Below are 20,639 nucleotides of genomic sequence, written 5' to 3'. Positions count from 1 at the left end.
ATAAATTCTCCAAAAATTCCACATCACAAGGGGGCTCTCCACCATTTACCAAGATCGAACACTCAGCTTTTTCGGACATGTCATGCGGTCTTTATGGCATACTCAGGAAAAGCTTGTCATTCTTGGTCAAGTGTAGTGGAAACGATCCAAAGGCAGAGCACCAACAAGATTGTCGGACATTATAAGGAAAACAGTTGGGGGTAGAATCCAACAAGCGGCTCACCTCGCAGCGCACCGATATATACCTAAAACTACACGTAGGTATGTAAGTATTTCTATGAAGATCTATTAAATTATTGTAATATTAAAATATCATAAAAAAATTTATTGCTCTCTGAGGCAGACGAGCATACGGGCCATCTGATGGTGAGTGGTTACCGTCGCCCATGGACTTCAGTAATGCCAAGGGCAGAGCCAAGCTGCTGCCTACCGAGTAATAAGGGACGACGAAGAAGAGGAAGACGATTCAGTTAAACACATTTAATTTCATTTCCTTTTCTTCGATTTTATTTTTAGTGGGTAAAATTACCAACTAAAAATAAAATAATTTTATATTTTCTGTTATGCCTGAAAAAGTAGAATGTACCTACGTCCTACGTACAAGACAGAAAGTGTATTATCTGTGCCATACAAATCATAATGGCGTCGCGAAATCACTGACCGAGTGGTAGTTTAATTTAGTTCAATTAATTCAATTAAATAAAGATTTCTATGTAAGACAATGTTGTAATTTCCAAATATTTGTATATATCGTAATACTAAAGTCCCCAGTAGGTTTTGGCAATACAACATAGAATGTAGTGCTAATGGAATCCCTAGAAGAATCAAATTGTTACTCGTTAAGTGATAGTTTTTCATTGTATGAACGCTATATGAGAAGTTTTAAAGTAGCTAATCCTCTGCCAGAACCGAAAAGCAGCTTTGGAACCGGGGAACACTCCAACAATTCACAACGTTCAAGTAGTCGAGGTAACATCGAGTTGTCCGTGGCGCGCACTAACGTCACAAGTAAACATTGTGAAACAGCTGAGCCCGAATCTAGTACAAGAAATATAGATTCTACTGACAATATCGCTGTTAAGATTTTCGGCTTAGACTTAGAAATATGCACCAAAGTTAATTCTGAAAGCGATTCTCTCCCAGCGTTATCACTCGAAAATTCCTCTGCAACAGTCGAGCATAGTCTTTTGCAGGATAAATCTAGCGGAACCGACGCACATGGTTCATCTGAAAATTCAAGAACGGAGACGTTCAAGCAACCCGTCTTCATAACCTCTACCATGGAAAATAGTAACAATGCTGTAGACAGTGTGCCCCTATTCCGTGATGTGAGATTGCCAGAGAATGTTTTTAAATTACCGATAAGTGAATTATCATTTAATGGTACCATAAAGCATGTACAAAAGTTGAAACCAATTGTAGATCCTATGTCTGCATTGAGTTCTAATACTGGATTAAATTTGTATGATAGAAATTCAGGATCCTGTCATAGCGGCAGTGATCAAGAAGCTAAGCAAGATTCAAAGAGTTTTATTGATGAAAAAAGTACATGTGAACTCAGCAGAACCTACAAGACTGAGAGCACTGGAGACTCCCAGTATGAAGAATTGACTTGTAAAAAAGATGCAGAGCCTGCAAACGATAGCAGCTCAACAAAGTGGAATTTGGATCAGAGCTACTCTTCTCTAGATGCCTCTTTTGATAGTGGGGTTAGGTCACCAGACATGTTTTCTGATCATGACGATGATGATGAAGGCAAAAAGCTCATATCTGAATCAGAACCATTTTGGAATTTTCTTAAGGATTATGAAATCTATGACAACATGAGAGTGAAGAAAATTGAAGTAAGTTTTATTAATGATTTGTTTTTGTAATATTTAAGGAATTGAATTTGTGCCCTGAAAAATGAACATCATATGTGAGCACCATGTGGGTTCCATTCGTCTGAAATGAAGTCTTAATTTCATGTTATGACTATTATAGTATTATAATAACCCTTGAATAAGTTCTGTTGTGATTAAAGCCAATTGTGTGATGTAGCGAATTGTATGATGAAAAACATAAACTTGTTAAACAAGCTCACACCCATACAAAATATGTTTGTATGTTGATCATATTAAATTATAGCTTATGTGCTATTCTGATGTATATGCTATTAAATTGTAAAGTACCATCAAAATCTATTAAGTTGTTGTGTAAGTTGTGTGAGAGAGTAAGGAACACTCATCCTTACAAACTTGAAGATTTACTTTATTAGTGGAATAACTGTTGTGCTCTTTAAGCCAGAATCCATCTAACATATTCGCTTTGTTACAAAGCAGTTGCTTTGTATCAAAGCCAATATGTTAGTACAGATGAGGGGTTCTAATACCAAATGCTGTATGACAGGCTTTCTGTCTATCTTATGGTAAGCGGTTCCATTGAGAACAGTTGTCTACATTGACAATGAAAATAATGGTAAAGTGCATTAGCAGACATAATAGATGTGTAGAATAATAGTTATACTTATTAGTAGTAGTTATACTTATTAGTATAACTATTATTCTACACAACCTTATGTCTTTCTTTCCACAGAAGTTATTTCTTAGATGCTAGTTTATTTTAGAACTTGTTACAGTTATTTGTTTTGACATTTAATTAGAAACATGTTTATGAATATTAAGATGGATTTTTTTAGGAAAAGCTGCAAGGACTTATTCCTCCACCTTCTGTAACAACATTAAAAACAGATGTCACGGAAATGCTGAAGAAATATTACTGTTTTCTACCGATCTTCAATGAGGGCACTAAAGTTAATTCACCTGAAGTTGACTGTACAACTCCAACAAAAAGAGTGTCGTTTATCGAAATCCCAGAGCAAACAGTAAAATCACATCCTCTTGAAGAACAAAGTATCGGTGGAATGTTTAACAGTATAAATGCTGCAAAAATATTAAAAGATCAGAATAGGAGCAACGAGACAACTACAAATGACAAGACTATCAATATAAAAATGTGCAGTGAAAGTGAAGCCAAGGATACTGTTTGGCCAAACATAATGAAGTGCAAATATTATGATGTTTAGTAAGTAACAACACAAAGCTAATTGTCAATCATTCAAATAGTTTTATAATTAAATTAAAACTAAAAAAGGGATGTTGCATGTGACCTGTGACTGCTAAAATATATAAAAAATTGTTTTGAAACAGGTTTTATACAAGTAAAGAACTTGAATTATAATGTCTCAATATAATATTTTATGTCTCTTCAAAGTGTGGTTAAGATAAAATGTCTAGAAGTGCAATATTAAAATAGTCAATATACTATGTATGAGTCGACTATTATCAAAGCTGGCAATGTGACTTTTGGACAATTATTGGTAAATCAGAAAAACGAATTATTGACTTTGTATTCCATTGGCAGTCACAAAACTCTTCTGAACGACATCTTAGATAAATAACAGGTTAAGTATTAACCTTTATTTAATGCAGGTTTTGAACCGTATTCTTTGAAGGAGACGATTATATTCAAATCAATCTGTATTGACATATCAATAACATTTTTTTGTCCAAATGCACAGATTGCCACCTTTGATAATAGACGACTCATATATTATACTATTAATACTAAAATAATGTTACTGGCCCTAGCTGAGTTTGTGCTGAGCCTGTCCTCATGAAACTGGAAAGGCCTTCAGGTCATAGGTCATTTATAAACTTACCTAAGCATAATTCAGGACAATTATAAGTGACATGAAAATAACATCACTGATTGTAGTTGCAAAATTCAGTTTATAGTAGATAAAACAACAAATTCATGATTATTCTTACAGTTACAACAGAACAAAATATTCAGAAAAGTATGAATTGTTGGCATTAAAGTATGGAGAGAGGTATGTAGGAGCTGAAACTGATACGAGTGTAAATATCTATTCGGGTGGGTTTCAGTCGCCCAGTAGTGCAACCAAACGAAAAGCAATGCGTCTCAAGTAAGTAATATTGTAGTATCGCACCTTTATGGGGTATAGAATAACTTTTACATATAATTAGTATACTTTTCAATATTATGCAGAATGTTCTCATCTTTGTTGCAACTAAATAATAACTGTAAAAAAAGAGTTCATGTTTGATTGTGGTATATGTATTGCAGGGTCACAAACTGTAATATAATATAATATAATGAATAATGTATATGTAAGAATCTTTGTTTTTAAATGTTTGTTTAGTGATGTTTTGTGAGGAATAACCAATATAGCTGTCTTCATTTTTAGATACGGTACCAGATAATTGTCTATTATTTTGAGGTACTGGTGGTAGGACCTCTTGTGAGTCCGCACGGGTATGTACCACCGCCCCGCCCATTTCTGCCGTGAAGCAGTAACGCGTTTCGGTTTGAAGGGTGGGGCAGCCGTTGTGACTATACTGAGACCTTCGAACTATATCTTTTTTTAAATTTTTTTTATTGCCCTTGCCTTATCTCCTTATCTGCCTTATCTCAAGGTGTGTGGCGCATTTTACGTTGTAGATGTCGGATGGGCTCCAGTAACCACTTAACACCAGGTAGGCTGTGAGCTCGTCCACACATCTAAGCAATAAAAAAAAAAGGTACTGAAGAGCTATTGTAAAGAAATGTTCTTGTTTCAGAATGGCACAAGCAAAATCTCCAGGCCGTCGTTTGTCTCACTTGGCACGCAGACGTCAAGCTTTTTGCAGTGCTGCTACTATAAACGAAAAAGCTCAAGCTTCCACAGCTAAAATGGTCCTTATTGATAAAAAGTGAGTTGATTACTTTGTACAAGACTTCAATATTTTTTTTAGTTTTGTTTATTTATTTATTTACGAAATAAACTAAGGCTTTGAAGAAGGTCCCGATAAAAAACAACAAGAGAGCTTCACTATTTATTACCAATACATATTAAATGACAAAACATATACAGTGGTGACAAGACATACACATTGGATAAGTGCAATTTCAATATTATATTTAATTAGTGGTATTTATATTGTTTTTCTAATAAATGATATATTGTTGAACATATTGTTTTTTAATTTAAAAAAAAACCGATTATATAATGTCACGGACCGTTGGTAGTGTTTCTAATTATACGACCACCACTGTATATACATAGGTAGTATAGTAATAATGCTAGACAAAACAGACATCTACTGTTTTTATCTGAAGAATTAGGCATTAATGAGAATTCACTTTATTCGCGAAATATACACTTTAAATACCACTTTAGAGAACACGGCTTTGAATATGAGTGTTTAATGTAATTCTTTTGTTTCTCTTCAAGCTTCTTCCCGCATCGAAAACTAATAAATTCAGCCGAAAGAAAAAGTCCGCGCTTACGCCGCACCCCGGGCAAGAAGACACCTACGAGGCGCACTCCCACAAAAAAAACACCAGCCAAAACACCAAAGACCCGCAGCGGCGGCTCCAGTAAGAAGAAAGCTATGCGTAGATTACTTCTGGAATCGGACGCAGTCATTCGGTCACAGCCCTCGAGGGAGACTTTAAAACGCGCTCTTTTCATCAGTCCAGAAAATAGAAAAGCTGTTCCTCTCGTACCGAGTACTTCAGTACCTTTGCAGGCTATGAGGTCGAAGAGAGCTTTATTTGGCTCCCCGGAACGGTATGCCGAATCTAAAAGTTGCGATGGTAGTCAAAGTGACATGTTCTTGAAACGGAAGCTAAGTGCATTAGATGAAGAGCCGGCGAGCAGTAGAAGTAAGATAGCGAAAAGTTTGTCCTTCGGAGGGGACAGCATAGAGAACCTTCAGTCGATCGGTTTCAGTCGGAGATCGTCCGAGGTGTTCACAAGTCGAAATTCCGCAGAACTTAATGAAATGCATAAGAAGGTAAGCCAATTAGTATTTTTTTATCAACTTACTGGGTAAACAAACAAACGCAATCGTCGCAATGTTTTTAACACTTCTAAGCAGATTTTAAATGTGTACAATGTAAACCTGGAGTCAATAGGGTGTTAAAGCTAAAGTACTAAGTGTGCATAATAGTTATTTAAACATACCGGTCACTAATGAAGTCACATCCCAAATTTAAGGGTAAATATACCCGACTAATGTCTTAAGGTGGTGAATATTTATAATTCCTTCAAATCAAGATTATCCAACGATTTTCAGAAAATGTTGTTTTCTTCGTGTTTTCAATAATCAACTTTATTGATAATTTTGATTTTTTCTTTAAATAACCAGTTAATTTTTTTTTATTATTCTGCCGGTAAGATCGAAAAATATTATTCATATTTCATCATTTTATCAATATGTAATTCGTATTTAAATATAATTTAAAAACACACAAAAAAAAACGAGCAAAGCTCTGTCATTATCTAGTAAGTGATAATACGTCATTTCGGATTCTCCAACTCCATTAATGGTGCTTTTAACGCGGTGCGTTCTCGTCGAACCCGCCGCTTGTTCGGCGAATAAACTAACCCACAGACGCGGCCCACTGAGTTTTTCGCCGGATCTTCTCAGTGGGCCGCGTTTCCGATCCGGTGGTAGATTCTGCGAAGCACTGCTCTTGCTTGGGGCTAGTGTTAGCAGCCTCTTCAGGTTAGATTCCCGTGAGCTCACATACTCGCTCGGTTACGCTGGCATAGCCTCTAAAGGCTACCGGCCTCCTTTCTTCTTCTTTTTCTCCACCTTATCCCACTAGGTAGGGTGGGCACAGCTAATTTTTCTCTTCCATTCTCTTCTATCAGCCGTCATCTCAACAGTCACTCCTCTCTCTGTCATATCGTCATTCACACTCTCCATCCATGTCTTCTTTCGTCGACCCTCTATCCCCTCTACCATGCATTACCATTTTCATATATTATCTCCTAGTTACATGCATCTTCTCTCTACGCATCACATGTCCATACCACGCTAAGGAAAAAAAGGATTGTGTGGTTTTACGAAACCACGGTAAAAGTGAAACTTTTTTTCACATTTAACTCTGACAAACTACATTTACATTAAACAGTGACAAAAACAAACAAAATATCGTGGAGCATTGGCGCAAATGAGTAATAGTCTATACCACTACACGGTCAGCTGCTGTGAACTATAGCCGCCATATTGGCCTTGGCTGCTCTGATGAGCGCCTTTCACTTTATCCCTACTCCGCAGCCGACCGTCACGCGACATGCAACACACAAAAGTTTCACTTTAAAAAAAGCAAAAACTTCGTAATTTTCGTATTACAGAAATTATTGTGGGCCGTATCTGAAGCTCTGCGCGTTCACGGCTGGCGCATGTCGTCTCCGGGATTTAAAGAGAAGGCGTCGTCGCTGGCCCGGCTCACACGTCGACTTCTGGCCCTGCCTCAACATGCCGCTAAGCTAGCAGCGCCTAAACTCTCCACTTCGGATACTATGCTCAAGTAAGTGACACAAATAAACCAGCCACGACCGGATCAATAAATTAAAACTAATATTAGTAGTTATTCGCTGCTACAAGAAACAGATTTTTTCCTTACCTAATTGCCATTAGCTTCGATGAACTATTTTAATTTTGTCTTAGTTGTTGAGCGAACTCAGCCTGAAAAAAATTGTCTGCATTTGCTTATAGCTCTTCGCTGATATAGGGTATTCGGGTCTATAGCTTAAGTTACACTATAGTATTTGAAGCATCAAACTCTATATACAAATATGGTGACGCAGGTGAGCGTCACCTTAAACGTGAGCTGATGAGCTGAAAGGGAGCATATGAACTCTGCGGAGAATGAGCGGATACGAAAGGGTAGGTAGGAAAACGGGACTTACTTGGAGGCTGATGCTGGCACTATCACGGTCGTAGTGGTGTTTCTTTGCGATGGGTGGCACATACACCTTTTCACCGGTTCACACTCAACCTTTTACTTAGTATATAACGAAAGGCGCGCGCGCACAATTTACTCAATATCGAACGAGCGTATCTCCGCGTGCCGTCATGTACCGCACTGTTATGAGAGGTGCGGGGTGCGTACGGGCGACGGCACCCGAGTTGAGCCGAACATTTACAAACGTCGCGCTGTCGCGCGAACAAATACACATACTATATACTTGGTTTGATTAGCACGAGTAATAGTAGTTTTGGTACTACTGTTACGATTCTATCTCACAGTTTATTTATGACGTTTCGAAACGTAATTTAGACTTGAAGAGTGAATGTTAAACTGTAAAAATAATTGTAACTACGTACGAATAGGGAACCGAACCGAATACAAAAATACAAATAAAAAATATTTAAAACTAGCTGACCCGGCAGAATTTGTAGTGCCGCAATCGATAAATAAAGGACCTAAATTTTGTATAAAATAAACTTAAAATAAACAAAAGGAATCCGTCCGATGGGGACACCTCAAAGGAAAAACAAAATTGTTATTTTTATTTAATTTCGAGCATTTTCAAATTTATTTACCTTTTACACCTTCTCTGGACTTCCACAAATAATTCAAGACCAAAATTAGACAAATCGGTCCAGCCGTTCTCGATTTTTAGCGAGACTAACGAACAGCAATCCATTTATATATATAGACTAAAGACTCGTCCTCGCATCGCTTCGGAAACATTAAATTTTATTATTGATAGCCGAGTCTCGCGATGTTACCCACGGTTGTTGTCGTGCCGCGGGTGACGCCTAGGGAAGCTAGTCTAAAAAAAGTAGCCTAAGTTACTCCTTATATCATCAGCTTACCCATCAGTGAAAGTCTCGTCGGTGCAGCCGTTCCGGAGATTAGCCAGAACAAACAAACAAACAAGAAAATGGGTATATGTACTATGGTATACATACTTACGCATTTAGTAAAAAGTGGTTATTTTTTATTATTAGAAACAGACACTACAATTTTATTTATTTTTGTATAAACGCACATTTTGTTTACAGACTGGCAAGGCAGTACGTGTACGCGATAATCCAGGGTCGGACGGTTGAGGATTGTTTCGAAGAGGAACAGACTAAGTTGACGAACCAGGCCAACAACAAATTGACCGGCTACATATCGGCCGTCGCCTATCAACAGATGCGAGCGCGGCAGCAGGCCGGCGCCCTCACCTCTCGGATCAAGGAGAACACGTGCAGCGACGCGTCCTTCCGCCAGGACCAACCCAAGAGCTGCTCCAAAAACGTGCTCCAAGACAAACTCGTCAACGTGGACGCCAACTCCAACAGCAGCGGAACGAGCCTCTTCGATAAATCAGGAATTCCTCTGTACAAATCCAACTCGATGCCTTCCTTCGAAGAGGCGGCTAAGATGAGAGCCCGCCGACAGATTAGCTTCGACAACGTTGATTTTCCTAAAAGGTGAATTAATACTAAAATAGCTATCTATTGTAAATTATTTTAAATAAAATATTAATTAGTCGAATTATTGAAACAGCACGGACATTGTAAATACTATAATAAATTATTGTAATTAGTTTTAGTAAAATATTTAAATATCCTTAAGAATTAACTGTACGTGTATTGTCGCAATTTTACGATTTCTTGACTGAAAATGACGGCACATTGATGTAGTCTTAAATGGTTTATGAATTTAATGTTTTTTTTTTTTAGATATGTTAATGTATATTGAAGTGCATGTCGTATAGTCTATTAAGTGCTTCCTTCTGTTTGTTTGTAACGTGGGAGGTAATGGCATCCGAAGCTGGAGCGATAACTAAATGCCAACCTAGCTAATGGTAATGGATTAACTGTGTCTCGAGCTGGTCCGCGGCGCTTACTTATTTTATCTATGGGCTCTGATTAATTTCATCACGTGGATTATGTGTTCGTCTGTTCAAAAGTAAGAAGGGCATTTCCTAACAAATCATACTATTTTAATATAATAAATAGTGGTATTTTAATATTTTGCGAACCCGCATTGGAAAATTCACAAAACAATTTTATCAAAATTACTGAGTTTCATCCAATTTTCTGTTCCGTCAACTGAAGGCACGGAAAAAAGGGTAGAAGATTCCCGCATCTAGCGAAGCTAAAGTTTGGATGATCTTTACGTGGATACGACTTATATGGTAAGATGGGAAGACGAGTAAAATTAAAACTTACGCTCGGTAAAATCGTCCTGTTGTATGTAATGGTGGGTAATACAGTTGGTTATATAAGACATCACGCATCGAATCCAGGTCTACTTGGATATTCGAATTTTCTGGAAATTATCTCCGTCGTCGAACACAATCGTAGATACAGTCTGGAATGAACATCACAAGAGAAGAGGGGATGTGACCGCCCTGATCATACTTGAAAGCATTCAGTGACTGCGCAACTGAAGACTATCTGGTTAACATGGTCCGAGGTCAGGCGATAGTGGAATTCTTTGACATCCTCTGCTCCATCTAAAGGCCACAAGACAAATGAGGCCGTCAGCGCAAAGGTGCCCTAACCTTACCATAGTTAATATGGAGATCAAGAGATTTCATTTTAATTTTACACTGCTTCGTAGGCAAAAACAATACGCACAAAAATAATGTTTACAAAGGCATCTGTTATCTATGGGTGAAACTAGGATAGGCCAATTTTGCATCAAAACTTATGTTTTGAATAAATTGCAATGTATAAATCCGAATATGAAAAATTGTGGGCTAGGCCACTTTTGCACTGACCGCCTATATCTATCGAATATTTTCTCAAAAAAATTAACTATAAAACAGTTTCGGCAAGTTTTGTGCGCTTAAAGCCTTCGTCAAACAGAACGCGTAATTAGCGCGCGTCAGAGCGCTACGCTATGACGCCGAGATGTGATGTACTGCGGTGGTAGCATACCGTCACACAGAGCGCCAGCGCTATAAGCGCTATAGCGCTGGCGCTCTGTGTGACGGTATGTTACCATAGTAGTACAACGCGTCCCGGTGTCATAGCGCGGCGTCAGTTTAGCGCTCTGACGCGCGCTAATTACGCGTTCTGTTTGACGAAGGCATTACATTGCGGAAAAGCAAATTATTAAAACAGATTAAATCAAATTATTGGAAAGGTATCCCGTTTGTGGAATAGTATTGTTTAATTATCGTTTCAGTGTTCGGAACAGTTACTTCACATTAAATATATGTTGTTTTAGGTATGCGTGATCTAAATGACTTAGCAATTAGTAATTTATAAAAAAGAAGAAACGAAATTTCGTATAAAAAACTTAGTCTTTATCTAGCACATATTTCTTTGTGTCCTTTATGTGTACTGAATTAAGTGTGACTTGCTTAATGTGTTACTTCTTGCAGGATTCGATCTCAGATCTTATCAAATAAATAAATGGAACTTAAATAAAATTGTTTGATAATTCAATATTCGTATGATTTTTTGACATGACCTTTACAGGAGTACAATTATTGTGTATCAAGCTTTTGAACAAATACAACAAGAGGTATTGAGCTAAACCATACAGTAAAGTGAGAAAATAACTCCTTGTTCTAACAGGCAGTATTGACAATTATGAGCATCCACGAACATACTTGATTTAAAAACAAAGCTGAGCTAAGTGTATTTATAATTTATCAGTACATTGTGTTTGTTACCGCTGGGTTGTGTTCGTCCCCCTTTACATGTTATTTAGAATACTCCCGATCCACTAACGGTGCTTTTAGATGCCTTAAACACCGGTCACCGTTCTCGTCAAATCCATCGCTTGCGACGAAGGGTTTACCGAGTAAACTGACCCATTACCCATGAGTTTCTCCCCGGATCTTCTCAGTGAGTCGCGTTTCACTGCTCTTGCTAAGGCTAGTATTAGCAACGTCCCTAGGTTAGAGCCCTGTGAGCTCAGCTACTCGCACGGTGGATCTAGTATGACCCCTCGAGGTCACTAGAATAGGTAGGAAAAAAGCTTGGGTTCCGAACGTAATATGACGTAATAGATAAGTGTTTTCATTTTATGGAGTGAATTCTCCGAAATTGATTTAGGGTAGGTACATAAATCATTTTTTTATAGATTTCTTCGCTAATGCAGTGTTTTAATATTGCGTCCAGTATTATCAAACATCGTATAGAACGGCACTAAAACTACATCAGCTTCAGAATTCAAAATGTGAGTAATTTCCTCGTTTGTAATAAATAACGTTATAACGGAACCAAATATCCGAACGTGCGATACCGCCCCCGCCGCCGCCTCACCCCCCGCTGAGCTCTCGAGGCGAAAAAACACGCCCTCGCCTCGGCGCGCGCGACTACGCGGCGACGACCAGCAAAATATTGTCACTCTTAGTTTAACTACTGTTCTCAACTCATTTTGTATTTTATTTTAGTTATTGTGTCGCTTTTATATTAAAACCTCATACAAATCAGTGTAAACATTATTTCCATATCATCTTCGCCAACAGCCCGGAATACTGAACTCACAAAAGCCCCGCCAATCGGACCTTTAGTGTTAAAACGTTCAATTATAAAAATAGTAATTATTATAATTGAACGTTATCTTCGTATAGATATTTATTGATAAGATAAGATTCAAAATACATACCCGCTGTTGACACAGTTGTATGGCGAACAATAGCAGCTATGGGTAACGCTAAATCCTATCCAGGTCTTACACAAGACGTTTTGGAAGACTACACTAATCTAACCTATTTGAGTAAGGGCGAAATATTACAGTGAGTATAAAGTCTGACGCTAATTTATTATTTTTATTTAAATCGTACTGTTTTGGAAACAAAAACGATTACAGATTTTCTTTACAGTTTGATGAAGAAATTTTATTCGATAAATCCTGATAAATTGGAGGCTGACTATCAATACAGGTTCAGTAAAGAAGACATTGTGAATAAATTTGAAGTTTTAAGGGTAAGTAGGGCAAATAATTTTAAAATATAATACGCGGTTTCGATATTCTAACGTGTTTTCGTTGAAATGTAGTTAGTTCTACGAACACTTGCGACGTATGTGATGTTGGGTATTAGATATTGTTATCTAAGGTTTGCTTTTAGGAAAAAATAATTAATTTAGAGAATAAATGTGACATACATAAGTATGCATCCATAAAATAATGTAGACCCTGTTAAATTTTGATTGTGCGGACTTCATTTATCCATGAGTTCACGATTGACTTCCACGGTGAAGGAATAACATCGTGTAATAAAAATCAAATCCGCAAAGTTATAATTTGCGTATTTACTGGTGGTAGGGCCTCTTGTGACTCCGCACGGATACCACTGCCCCGCCTATTTCTGTCGTGAAGCATTAATGCGTTTCGGTTTGAAGGGTGGGGCAGCCGTTGTAACTATACCGAGACCTTAGAACTTATATCTTAAGGTGGCTGACGCATTTACGTAATAGATGTCTATGGGCTCCAGTAACCACTTATCACCAGGTGGGCTGTAAGCTCGTCCACCCATCTAAGCAATAAAAAGGAATTAGGGTGCCATATTTATTTTAATATATAAACTTTCAGAACAATCCCTTTCAAGATCGTCTTTTCCGAGTGTTCTCCTCGCACGACGATGGCCGTTTCTCATTTGAAGACTTATTGGATCTGTGCTCAGCGATGTGTCCGGAATGTCCACTTGAAGTAAAAGCTGCGTGGGCGTTTAAAGTTTTTGGTAAATTTCCTACAGCGTTTACATAAAAATAAAATGTTTTACCATTGGTTAGGCTCTAATGCGCGTTGAAGATCTGTCAAATGGTACTACTGGGTGGATTTCATTATTTTGAATATGTCTGTCGTCACGTTTACTTAGATACTTGAAGGCTAAGAATTGGAACTTCGGTTTCTATAGTTATGAGTTTATGAGTTGAAATTCCATGGTCGAGTTTTGCCGCCTTAGAGATCTTCTAACAACGAATATTATCCGCTATGAGACTGAATCGAATCTACGAATACCTGTGCCGATTTCACAGCGGTGATGTGAGGCATTTTAGACCATACCCAAGAGGGGACTGACCGCGTGATCAACACACTGGAGGGGGTGGTTCCTTAATATTTAAACGCTGTCCATTAGCACCAGGAGTGGTTCGGAGGTTCAGATCAAGAACACTGTTTTTGTTGAATAGATGAGTGAACGATCTGATAGCCCAACTGGTATCAATTGTCTGCCGGAGTCCATAAGTATTGCAACGTGAATGCTGACCTTGAGACACATGATCGAAGTGTAAATTCAATTTTATAAGTTGTCCCAGCCTCTAAACCGCTACGCCTTTACCTAGGCGCGCACGTTACAGCGGTCAGCGAAACATATACATTGTGTGGAAATATCCATAAGTGCGCGCATATGGCCGCAAATACCCACCAGCCGCGGCGGCCATTTCGAAGCACTCTGTATTCGGTACTGACAATTTTGGCCGCAGTTCTGTGTGCTTAGTGCGAGTTTTTTAACGTTCTCGATAGGGTAAAAGTGAACTCAAATTTGTATGAAGTTGGAACGTTTGCCGCTAGGGGCGCTGTTCCAACTGCATACAAATGTGAGTTAGCTTTTACGCTGCTGGAGTCATGGTCCAGACGGCTGGCCGATCCTTCGGCTGGTCGTAGGACCGTCGAGGCGATTCGCCCGGTTCTTGTGAACTGGGTGAATCGTGACAGAGGACGCCTCACTTTCCGGCTCACGCAGGTGCTCACTGGGCATGGTTGCTTCGGTGAGTTCCTGCACCGGATCGGAGCCGAGCCGATGGCAGAGTGCCACCATTGTGTTTGCGACTTGGACACGGCGGAGCACACGCTCGTCGCCTGCCCCGCATGGGAGGGGTGGCGCCGTGTCCTCGTCGCAAAAATAGGAAACGACTTGCCGTTGCCGAGTGTTGTGGCATCGATGCTCGGTGACGACGAGTCGTGGAAGGCGATGCTCGACTTCTGCGAGTGCACCATCTCGCAGAAGGAGGCGGCGGGGCGCGTGAGAGACGCACAGGCCCGCCGCCGTCGAGCGGGGGCTAGGGAGGCGGATATCGCCCAAGCCCTGGCCCTCTAAGTGTTTCGGGTCCCCTCACATGTCGGCCTGGGGACCGGCGAAGGGGGCCTAAGAAGACGACGTGCAAGCTGCTCTGCACGCGTTTTATGCATGAGCATCCGGGTGATGGAAGGCCGGCTATCCTCAACCCACGCTGGTTCTGACCCAGCGGGGTATTCCGTAGGATAGAACATTCTAACCGGCGCCATCTAGGCGGGCTTCGGATAGCCTGCCGACCGAGAGGGCTGGTGGTCGTGGCGCCGACGACCGCCAGTCCGGCGTCCCGAGGGGGAGGGTGATGGGAGAGATGTGCTCCGCACTAAACGCTTCACTTTCCCCCCTTTGCCTTTTCATGAGTTTTGTCTCATGCGAGGTTTGGACGTTGGTTGTTGAGAGACAGGAGGTTTTAGTCGGTTCGACTCCGACATGCCCCGCCCTCCATCGCCAGTGAAGGGCGGAAGTCCGGCGATTTCCTCCTGACAAAAAAAAAAAGCTTTTACGCTATCGAGAACGTTAAAAAACTCGCACTAAGCATATTCGCTGCATGCTTGGTCGCGACCCTTGCGGCCGTTGTTCGCCATACTAGCCGCTGCGACTGGAGGAGTGCGAAGTTGGAGCTTTCTATCGCAAGTTTCTTTAAAAGTAGTTTGAAAATAGTTCATAGTAATAACCAACTTGGTTATGTAGGTATACGGGCATAGCTGTTAAGCGACGATCACAAAATATATTGTGTTAGGAGTGTGATTTGAAACGGTATTTTGTAGATTTGGTGAACGTAAAACATTTTTGATTTGTATTCTTTCAGATCTGGACGATGACAACCAAATATCAGCGAAGGATATTTGCCAGATTATAGACCGACTCACTTGGACTGGAAATAATCGTTCGAATTTCCTCGATCGCGAATCAAAAGCAAAGATAGCCGAAATTGTAAGTACCTACAATTAGACCTCAACGATTCAATTTCTTTCGATAAAGATAAAGATAAAGAAGCCTTTATTAACAACCTTAATTCATATTTAGGTACATTTTTCTTTTCATTTGACATCGGCTAAGATTGTTTTGCTTTCGCATAGGCCTCCCCCAAATCCTGCCATAAGTTCCGGTCGTGATATAAATTATAATCTTTCGATATTGTGATATAAATTCCTTAATGTAGTTAATGGTTATATTAAATATAAATAAATAAATAATTAAAATTAAATATAAACCTTTGAAAATAAAATAAATTATCACAAATCTGAAAAACTAATTTTCTATGGTTATCGTTTTCGTAGATTTATTTGCTGACCACGTAATCAGAGAATGTTTTAATTGACGATTTGAATTTTAAGTCCCTTTAAATTGTGATCTTGTATAGTCTGGATGGAGTGTAATGGAGGTGACGTCCTCGACATAATTAGTAAATGTCAGGAGAAAGCTTTTGGGCGTTTTGTATCCCTCACTGCCTGGGCATTTATCTCCTTGCCCAAGAGAAGATGCTTTGTCTTTACTTGTCTATGTAAATCTAATGTTTCCTTGATTTTGTTGGTACCAGTGATACGTATACTGTAACTTATAAAAGTTTTGTAATGTTATTTATTGGTTAGCTGCAGAGATTAAGTTAACAATAAATACATTAGTGTTTATCTATGACATTTGTGACAAAATTACTTCTTTGCAGATTAATAATAACAAAAAACCTGGCTTAAAAACAATTGAAAAATCTATTAGATCACCATTTCAAATTTATTTTCCTTTAATTATCAATTGTCTTTCAGATCTTGGAAGAAACAAAATTGGACAGCAGCGGCAGTATCGGCCTAAGCGAATTTAAAATTATGATGTCCAGGATACCGGAGTTTTCATCGTCTTTTTACTTTAAATTATGAGATCTTAAAAAATATTGTAACATTTCTTATAACAAATCATTTTAATACAGCCCTAACTATAATAATATAGCTATATTTTGTGCTTTAACATGGCAGATGATGATGAAAGTAATTAAACTTTTTCTTCAATCCGGAGAAAATCGCAACACATATCGGTTGCGTAATATATAAAGGAAAGTAGGCACATGAGATATGTCTGTATGATAATTATGTGAAATCCTATTTGTAAGCAAGGACGCCTAGGCTACGAATCCTTTGCTTACCTACCGTCTGAAGTAGGTACCTTAGGTCCGTTAATCTCAACTTGACGTAACAGGAAAAGAAATCGTTCGCGAAAACACTAGGTTATTTTGCCGATTCCTTATGATTTACTCGACTTAAATATGGTTTTTATGTTTCATAAACTGCATGCAATTTATTAAAAAATAGCTGACGCGCGTCATCAACGGTTGCCTTTATGATATATTCTGGGCATATGCGATCAATCAAATTACAATTATAATTAATTGAATGCGTAAATATTTGGTTTTCGTTTACGTCACTAGTAGTAGTAATTTATCGGTCTTCAAGCTTCAGTAATAGTACCGTACCTATATCTTGTTTAATATAAAATTTGCATTATTAAGAAAATTGTCTCGCATAGCGTGCTACATACTTGCTATATCTCTGGGGTTGGACTGTTAGTGTATCGCATCGTGTTATAACATTATAATTCAAAATAAAACACAGTTCGTTCCAAGTTTATTTATCATGTAGAATATTTTGACATAAAATTCCGAGTTCGAGTTGTATTAGTAGTTTGCGATTTATCTAATAAAGGCTTTACAAGCTGCTTTGTTGAATCGCCCGGCTAAGGTACGGTCGGGAAGCGCGGGAATTGCGAGCGTGCGGCCCAGAGTCACCGGTAAAACTGCGGGCTGTTTGTATTTCACGTGGTACATCGGAAAGCTGAGATAAGTACTGTAAAAATAAATTTTAGAGTGTGAATGTTTTTTGAAACACATTTCAGACTAATTCGCGATATTGACATTCAATAATTGTGTTTATTTTTGTTCAAATAAATTCCAGATTGAGCGTCAAGTTCCGTGTGCTTAGTTGTGCGAGTTTTTTAACTTCTTGATCGCCTAAAAGTTAATTCAAATTTTTGGTTAACTCAGTTAACTCAGTTAATTCAATTTGTTTTTGGAGTTGGAACAGGCTCGCTAAGAGCACTCGCACTAAGCACACAGAGATTATCTACAATTTACACCAGTTTTCGTACCTACTTTTAATAGGTAGTTTTAAATAATGTAAGTTTTAAATAAGTTTGTATGAATATTAAAAATAAACAACAGTTTCTTTTCCATATTGACGAATCTGCACGTGAGAACGTGTATAGTTTATTTTTTAGTACGTCGAGCTTAATTTCGAAAAAGAAATTTCGCAATATATTTCGTCTTACGGTGTCATTTCGGCGGGGCACTGCCACATATATTCAGGATCACTGAAATAGGTCAACGGGTGGTAGGCCTTACGTAGTCCTCTATAATAATCTCTTTGTCGTTGACTTGCCTGTAACAGAGGGAACAACGTAATATCGAAATTAATAATAGCAATTTAAAAAAAAACAGATATTAACCTCGTAAAACGTTTCGATTTCATCTTGTCTCTCATTATCAACAAACAAAATATCCATGCTAATAGTTAATAAAATAATAACAGGAAATTTTAAAATACCGCCTAACAAACCACGTACATGACGTTTCTATGTAATTTAAAACATAATCCATAGATTATGTTTTTTGATTTGTCTATTTAACTTAATCACTGAAGTATGAAACCTAAAATTAATGGATTTTTGCCAATATGTTTATGTCATATATAAATGCCGAATCCATTGTTTGAAAAGTGAAATGGAACACAAGGAAATGAAATAGATATAATTTTTTGCCTTATTTCACTTGGTTGAGGGTTAGCTAATAATTTGTAAGTTTGTGGTGTTTTGTTTCTTGTTTCAAATTGTACAAATAACACGGTCTAAGCGGTCTTCCGCTAGAAAAAGTAGAAGCTATGTTTGCACAAAAACTACAATAGACCGGATTGTGGGATCGAACAGAATTTATTGAGATGAGAGGAGATCAACTTTTCTAGTAAAATTAACGATTTTGAGAGATGAGTTCCGAAGTCAATTGTAACTTATCTGACTATTCCACTCATTATGCCGGATCCCACAATTGCTTTACGGCGGAATAGTCAGGATGGTGGTAGCTAGCGGTGCGGACTTTCAGTATGCACTACCATTTGTTACTACTTTGCGCACTCCATTTATATTCTGTCGTCATGGTAGCTGTAAATATGGCTCAAGTTTCCTTATTAGTATCTATATAGTATAATTAGTATCTGCCTACGAGATTTTATGACTAGCTTAACCGCATCATTTGGTACAATTACCGTGGAGAGCGATATGAGGACTGCCGACGTGACCTGGAGTGATGTCAAAGAGCAAGCGCAAGACAGGGTCAAGTGGAGATAGCTTTTGAGGGCCCTACGTACCACCGGGTATCCTAGGACTACAACAACAACTTATAAAATAGATGTACAACAGCAAGTTGTATGTAATGTGTCAAGAACGCTATCAATAAACGTATCTTTTGTGTTAATTTTATTATCCAGAACGCCAGCTTGTAACGATTATGTAATTACAACTTTGTGTGATTTAATTTTCTTAATTTCGACTGGTAAGACTTATCCAGTATTTATCGTAGGTTTTTGAATAGACCCACTGAATAAAACAATATTGTGGGAAACAATTATTCTTTTATAGTTTCATTAGTATTTAATTTAACGAATAAAAGCTTTGCATGCTGACTTATTAAATCTACCAGCTAAAGAGCGGTGTGGCAGGGCTGGTATATCAATGGTTCGTCCAGTCGATGTTGGTAACGCTGCTGGTGATTTATACTTGATATGATATGGTGGAAAACTTAAATATATCCTGAAACAACAAAAGATATAGCTATATAGTTTTCAATAGCTGGTATTCCTATCCTATTCTATCTTATGTTTCTTCCATATGCAAGTCATGCTTTTCGTTTGATGCGTGAAATAGCTGTTGTACGATACAATTGACATTTTGTTTCAAGGTTGAGCCGTTGTGATGCCTGTGGACTACGGTAACCGCCAAAATTAAATGGTTATGAGCGAATCTCATCAACACCACAATTAATACGGTACATATTAGAAATACAACCAAAAAAACTAACGGAGAAATTTCTGGTGGACATTGCCATTTATATGGGCTCTCATTGAAATAATCCAAAGGATGTGGACTTTTCGAATAACCCTTGTAAAATTCCCGGTGCAGTTGACAAGCCTGAAATTTGTACAATATAAAAATAATTAAATCGTACTTTTGTGGTAAATCAATAAATTTTAACTCGACATTTGTATTTGACCTTATAGAATTTTTCAATTTCTTCTTGGCGTAGAACATCTAAAAACAAAATATAATTTACCATCGTAGAAATTCTATAGCTATATCTTTCAAAAGGTAATTAAATTCTAGTTTTAACAGTTGAAATATTTTCCAAATAAGCAAAGAGAATATAATCATTTAAATAGCTTAGCACATTTTATCTTTATGGTATTCAAAATCTGAATAATAGTGCAAATCATAGAACCAAAGAGAAAGACAAAAAAAGAAACACAAAAGTCCCTCCGTATGCCACGTTGCAATGGAAACAAGCCAGGGCGGGTTGACATCAAATCCAAATCCCTATGCAGCATGATAAGAGGAGACGCTGCCTGTGCCGGCTTCCCATAATGTGGGATAAGGGCAAGAATAAGAAGAAGTTTATGTTTAAACACTAACTAACAAAGTACAACCTACATTAACTTTAAAAATAAAATTTCCTGAAGAAATGGAAACGAATGACTGTTTCGTCAGCTTCAATAAAACTTATCTTTAC

The 20,639-nt window shown here is 38.1% G+C and overlaps 4 protein-coding genes across 5 annotated transcripts; 2 read left to right on the top strand and 2 right to left on the bottom strand.

The window, feature by feature from the left end:
* Nucleotides 1–613: 613 nt before the first annotated feature.
* Nucleotides 614–11,237, top strand: LOC101746598 (uncharacterized). Its single transcript, XM_004933438.5, has 7 exons — nucleotides 614–1,844; nucleotides 2,678–3,063; nucleotides 3,812–3,967; nucleotides 4,623–4,754; nucleotides 5,276–5,840; nucleotides 7,190–7,365; nucleotides 8,850–11,237. The coding sequence occupies exons 1-7, from the start codon at nucleotides 807–809 to the stop codon at nucleotides 9,268–9,270; spliced, it is 2,874 nt and encodes a 957-aa protein (XP_004933495.3). The 5' UTR covers nucleotides 614–806; the 3' UTR covers nucleotides 9,271–11,237.
* A 250-nt stretch (nucleotides 11,238–11,487) lies between these two features.
* Nucleotides 11,488–16,759, top strand: LOC101746738 (calcium and integrin-binding protein 1). 2 transcript variants are annotated; one of them, XM_004933439.5, is made up of 5 exons: nucleotides 11,488–12,538; nucleotides 12,626–12,728; nucleotides 13,336–13,483; nucleotides 15,627–15,751; nucleotides 16,582–16,759. In XM_004933439.5, exons 1-5 carry the CDS (start codon nucleotides 12,447–12,449, stop codon nucleotides 16,690–16,692), a joined length of 579 nt encoding a protein of 192 aa, XP_004933496.1. In that variant the 5' UTR covers nucleotides 11,488–12,446; the 3' UTR covers nucleotides 16,693–16,759. The 2 variants fall into 2 exon arrangements, with proteins under 2 accessions (XP_004933496.1, XP_021208473.1); XM_021352798.3 differs by having other exon boundaries at nucleotides 12,400–12,538; nucleotides 12,613–12,728.
* Nucleotides 16,760–17,420: 661 nt separating this feature from the next.
* On the bottom strand, nucleotides 17,421–19,336 carry LOC110384702 (uncharacterized). The gene is made up of 3 exons (XM_021352800.3): nucleotides 18,311–19,336; nucleotides 18,134–18,243; nucleotides 17,421–17,652 (listed from the first exon to the last, which is right to left on the bottom strand). Exons 1-3 carry the CDS (start codon nucleotides 18,365–18,367, stop codon nucleotides 17,499–17,501), a joined length of 321 nt encoding a protein of 106 aa, XP_021208475.1. The 5' UTR covers nucleotides 18,368–19,336; the 3' UTR covers nucleotides 17,421–17,498.
* A 132-nt stretch (nucleotides 19,337–19,468) lies between these two features.
* Nucleotides 19,469–20,267, bottom strand: LOC101738368 (uncharacterized). Its single transcript, XM_004933388.4, has 3 exons — nucleotides 20,127–20,267; nucleotides 19,935–20,044; nucleotides 19,469–19,666 (listed from the first exon to the last, which is right to left on the bottom strand). The coding sequence occupies exons 1-3, from the start codon at nucleotides 20,187–20,189 to the stop codon at nucleotides 19,513–19,515; spliced, it is 327 nt and encodes a 108-aa protein (XP_004933445.2). The 5' UTR covers nucleotides 20,190–20,267; the 3' UTR covers nucleotides 19,469–19,512.
* Nucleotides 20,268–20,639: the final 372 nt, after the last annotated feature.

This window comes from Bombyx mori, chromosome 19 (genome assembly GCF_030269925.1).
Source record: "Bombyx mori chromosome 19, ASM3026992v2".
In the NCBI taxonomy this organism is placed as follows: domain Eukaryota; kingdom Metazoa; phylum Arthropoda; class Insecta; order Lepidoptera; family Bombycidae; genus Bombyx; species Bombyx mori.
Note: the sequence above shows the minus strand (reverse complement) of the source record. Positions and strands in the feature narration are given on the sequence as shown.

Coding starts and splice junctions, on each gene's coding strand:
- LOC101746598 (XM_004933438.5), top strand. CDS start 807: ATGGAATCCCTAGAAGAATCAAATTGTTACTCGTTAAGTGATAGTTTT. Junction 5,841..7,189: donor TTAATGAAATGCATAAGAAG/GTAAGCCAATTA, acceptor TTCGTATTACAG/AAATTATTGTGGGCCGTATC. Junction 7,366..8,849: donor ACTTCGGATACTATGCTCAA/GTAAGTGACACA, acceptor TTTTGTTTACAG/ACTGGCAAGGCAGTACGTGT.
- LOC101746738 (XM_004933439.5), top strand. CDS start 12,447: ATGGGTAACGCTAAATCCTATCCAGGTCTTACACAAGACGTTTTGGAA. Junction 12,539..12,625: donor AGTAAGGGCGAAATATTACA/GTGAGTATAAAG, acceptor TTTTCTTTACAG/TTTGATGAAGAAATTTTATT. Junction 12,729..13,335: donor ATAAATTTGAAGTTTTAAGG/GTAAGTAGGGCA, acceptor ATAAACTTTCAG/AACAATCCCTTTCAAGATCG.
- LOC110384702 (XM_021352800.3), bottom strand. CDS start 18,367: ATGGATATTTTGTTTGTTGATAATGAGAGACAAGATGAAATCGAAACG. Junction 18,244..18,310: donor AAATCGAAACGTTTTACGAG/GTTAATATCTGT, acceptor CCTCTGTTACAG/GCAAGTCAACGACAAAGAGA. Junction 17,653..18,133: donor TGCCCCGCCGAAATGACACC/GTAAGACGAAAT, acceptor TTATTTTTACAG/TACTTATCTCAGCTTTCCGA.
- LOC101738368 (XM_004933388.4), bottom strand. CDS start 20,189: ATGGTAAATTATATTTTGTTTTTAGATGTTCTACGCCAAGAAGAAATT. Junction 20,045..20,126: donor AAATTGAAAAATTCTATAAG/GTCAAATACAAA, acceptor TACAAATTTCAG/GCTTGTCAACTGCACCGGGA. Junction 19,667..19,934: donor TGTCCACCAGAAATTTCTCC/GTTAGTTTTTTT, acceptor TTGTTGTTTCAG/GATATATTTAAGTTTTCCAC.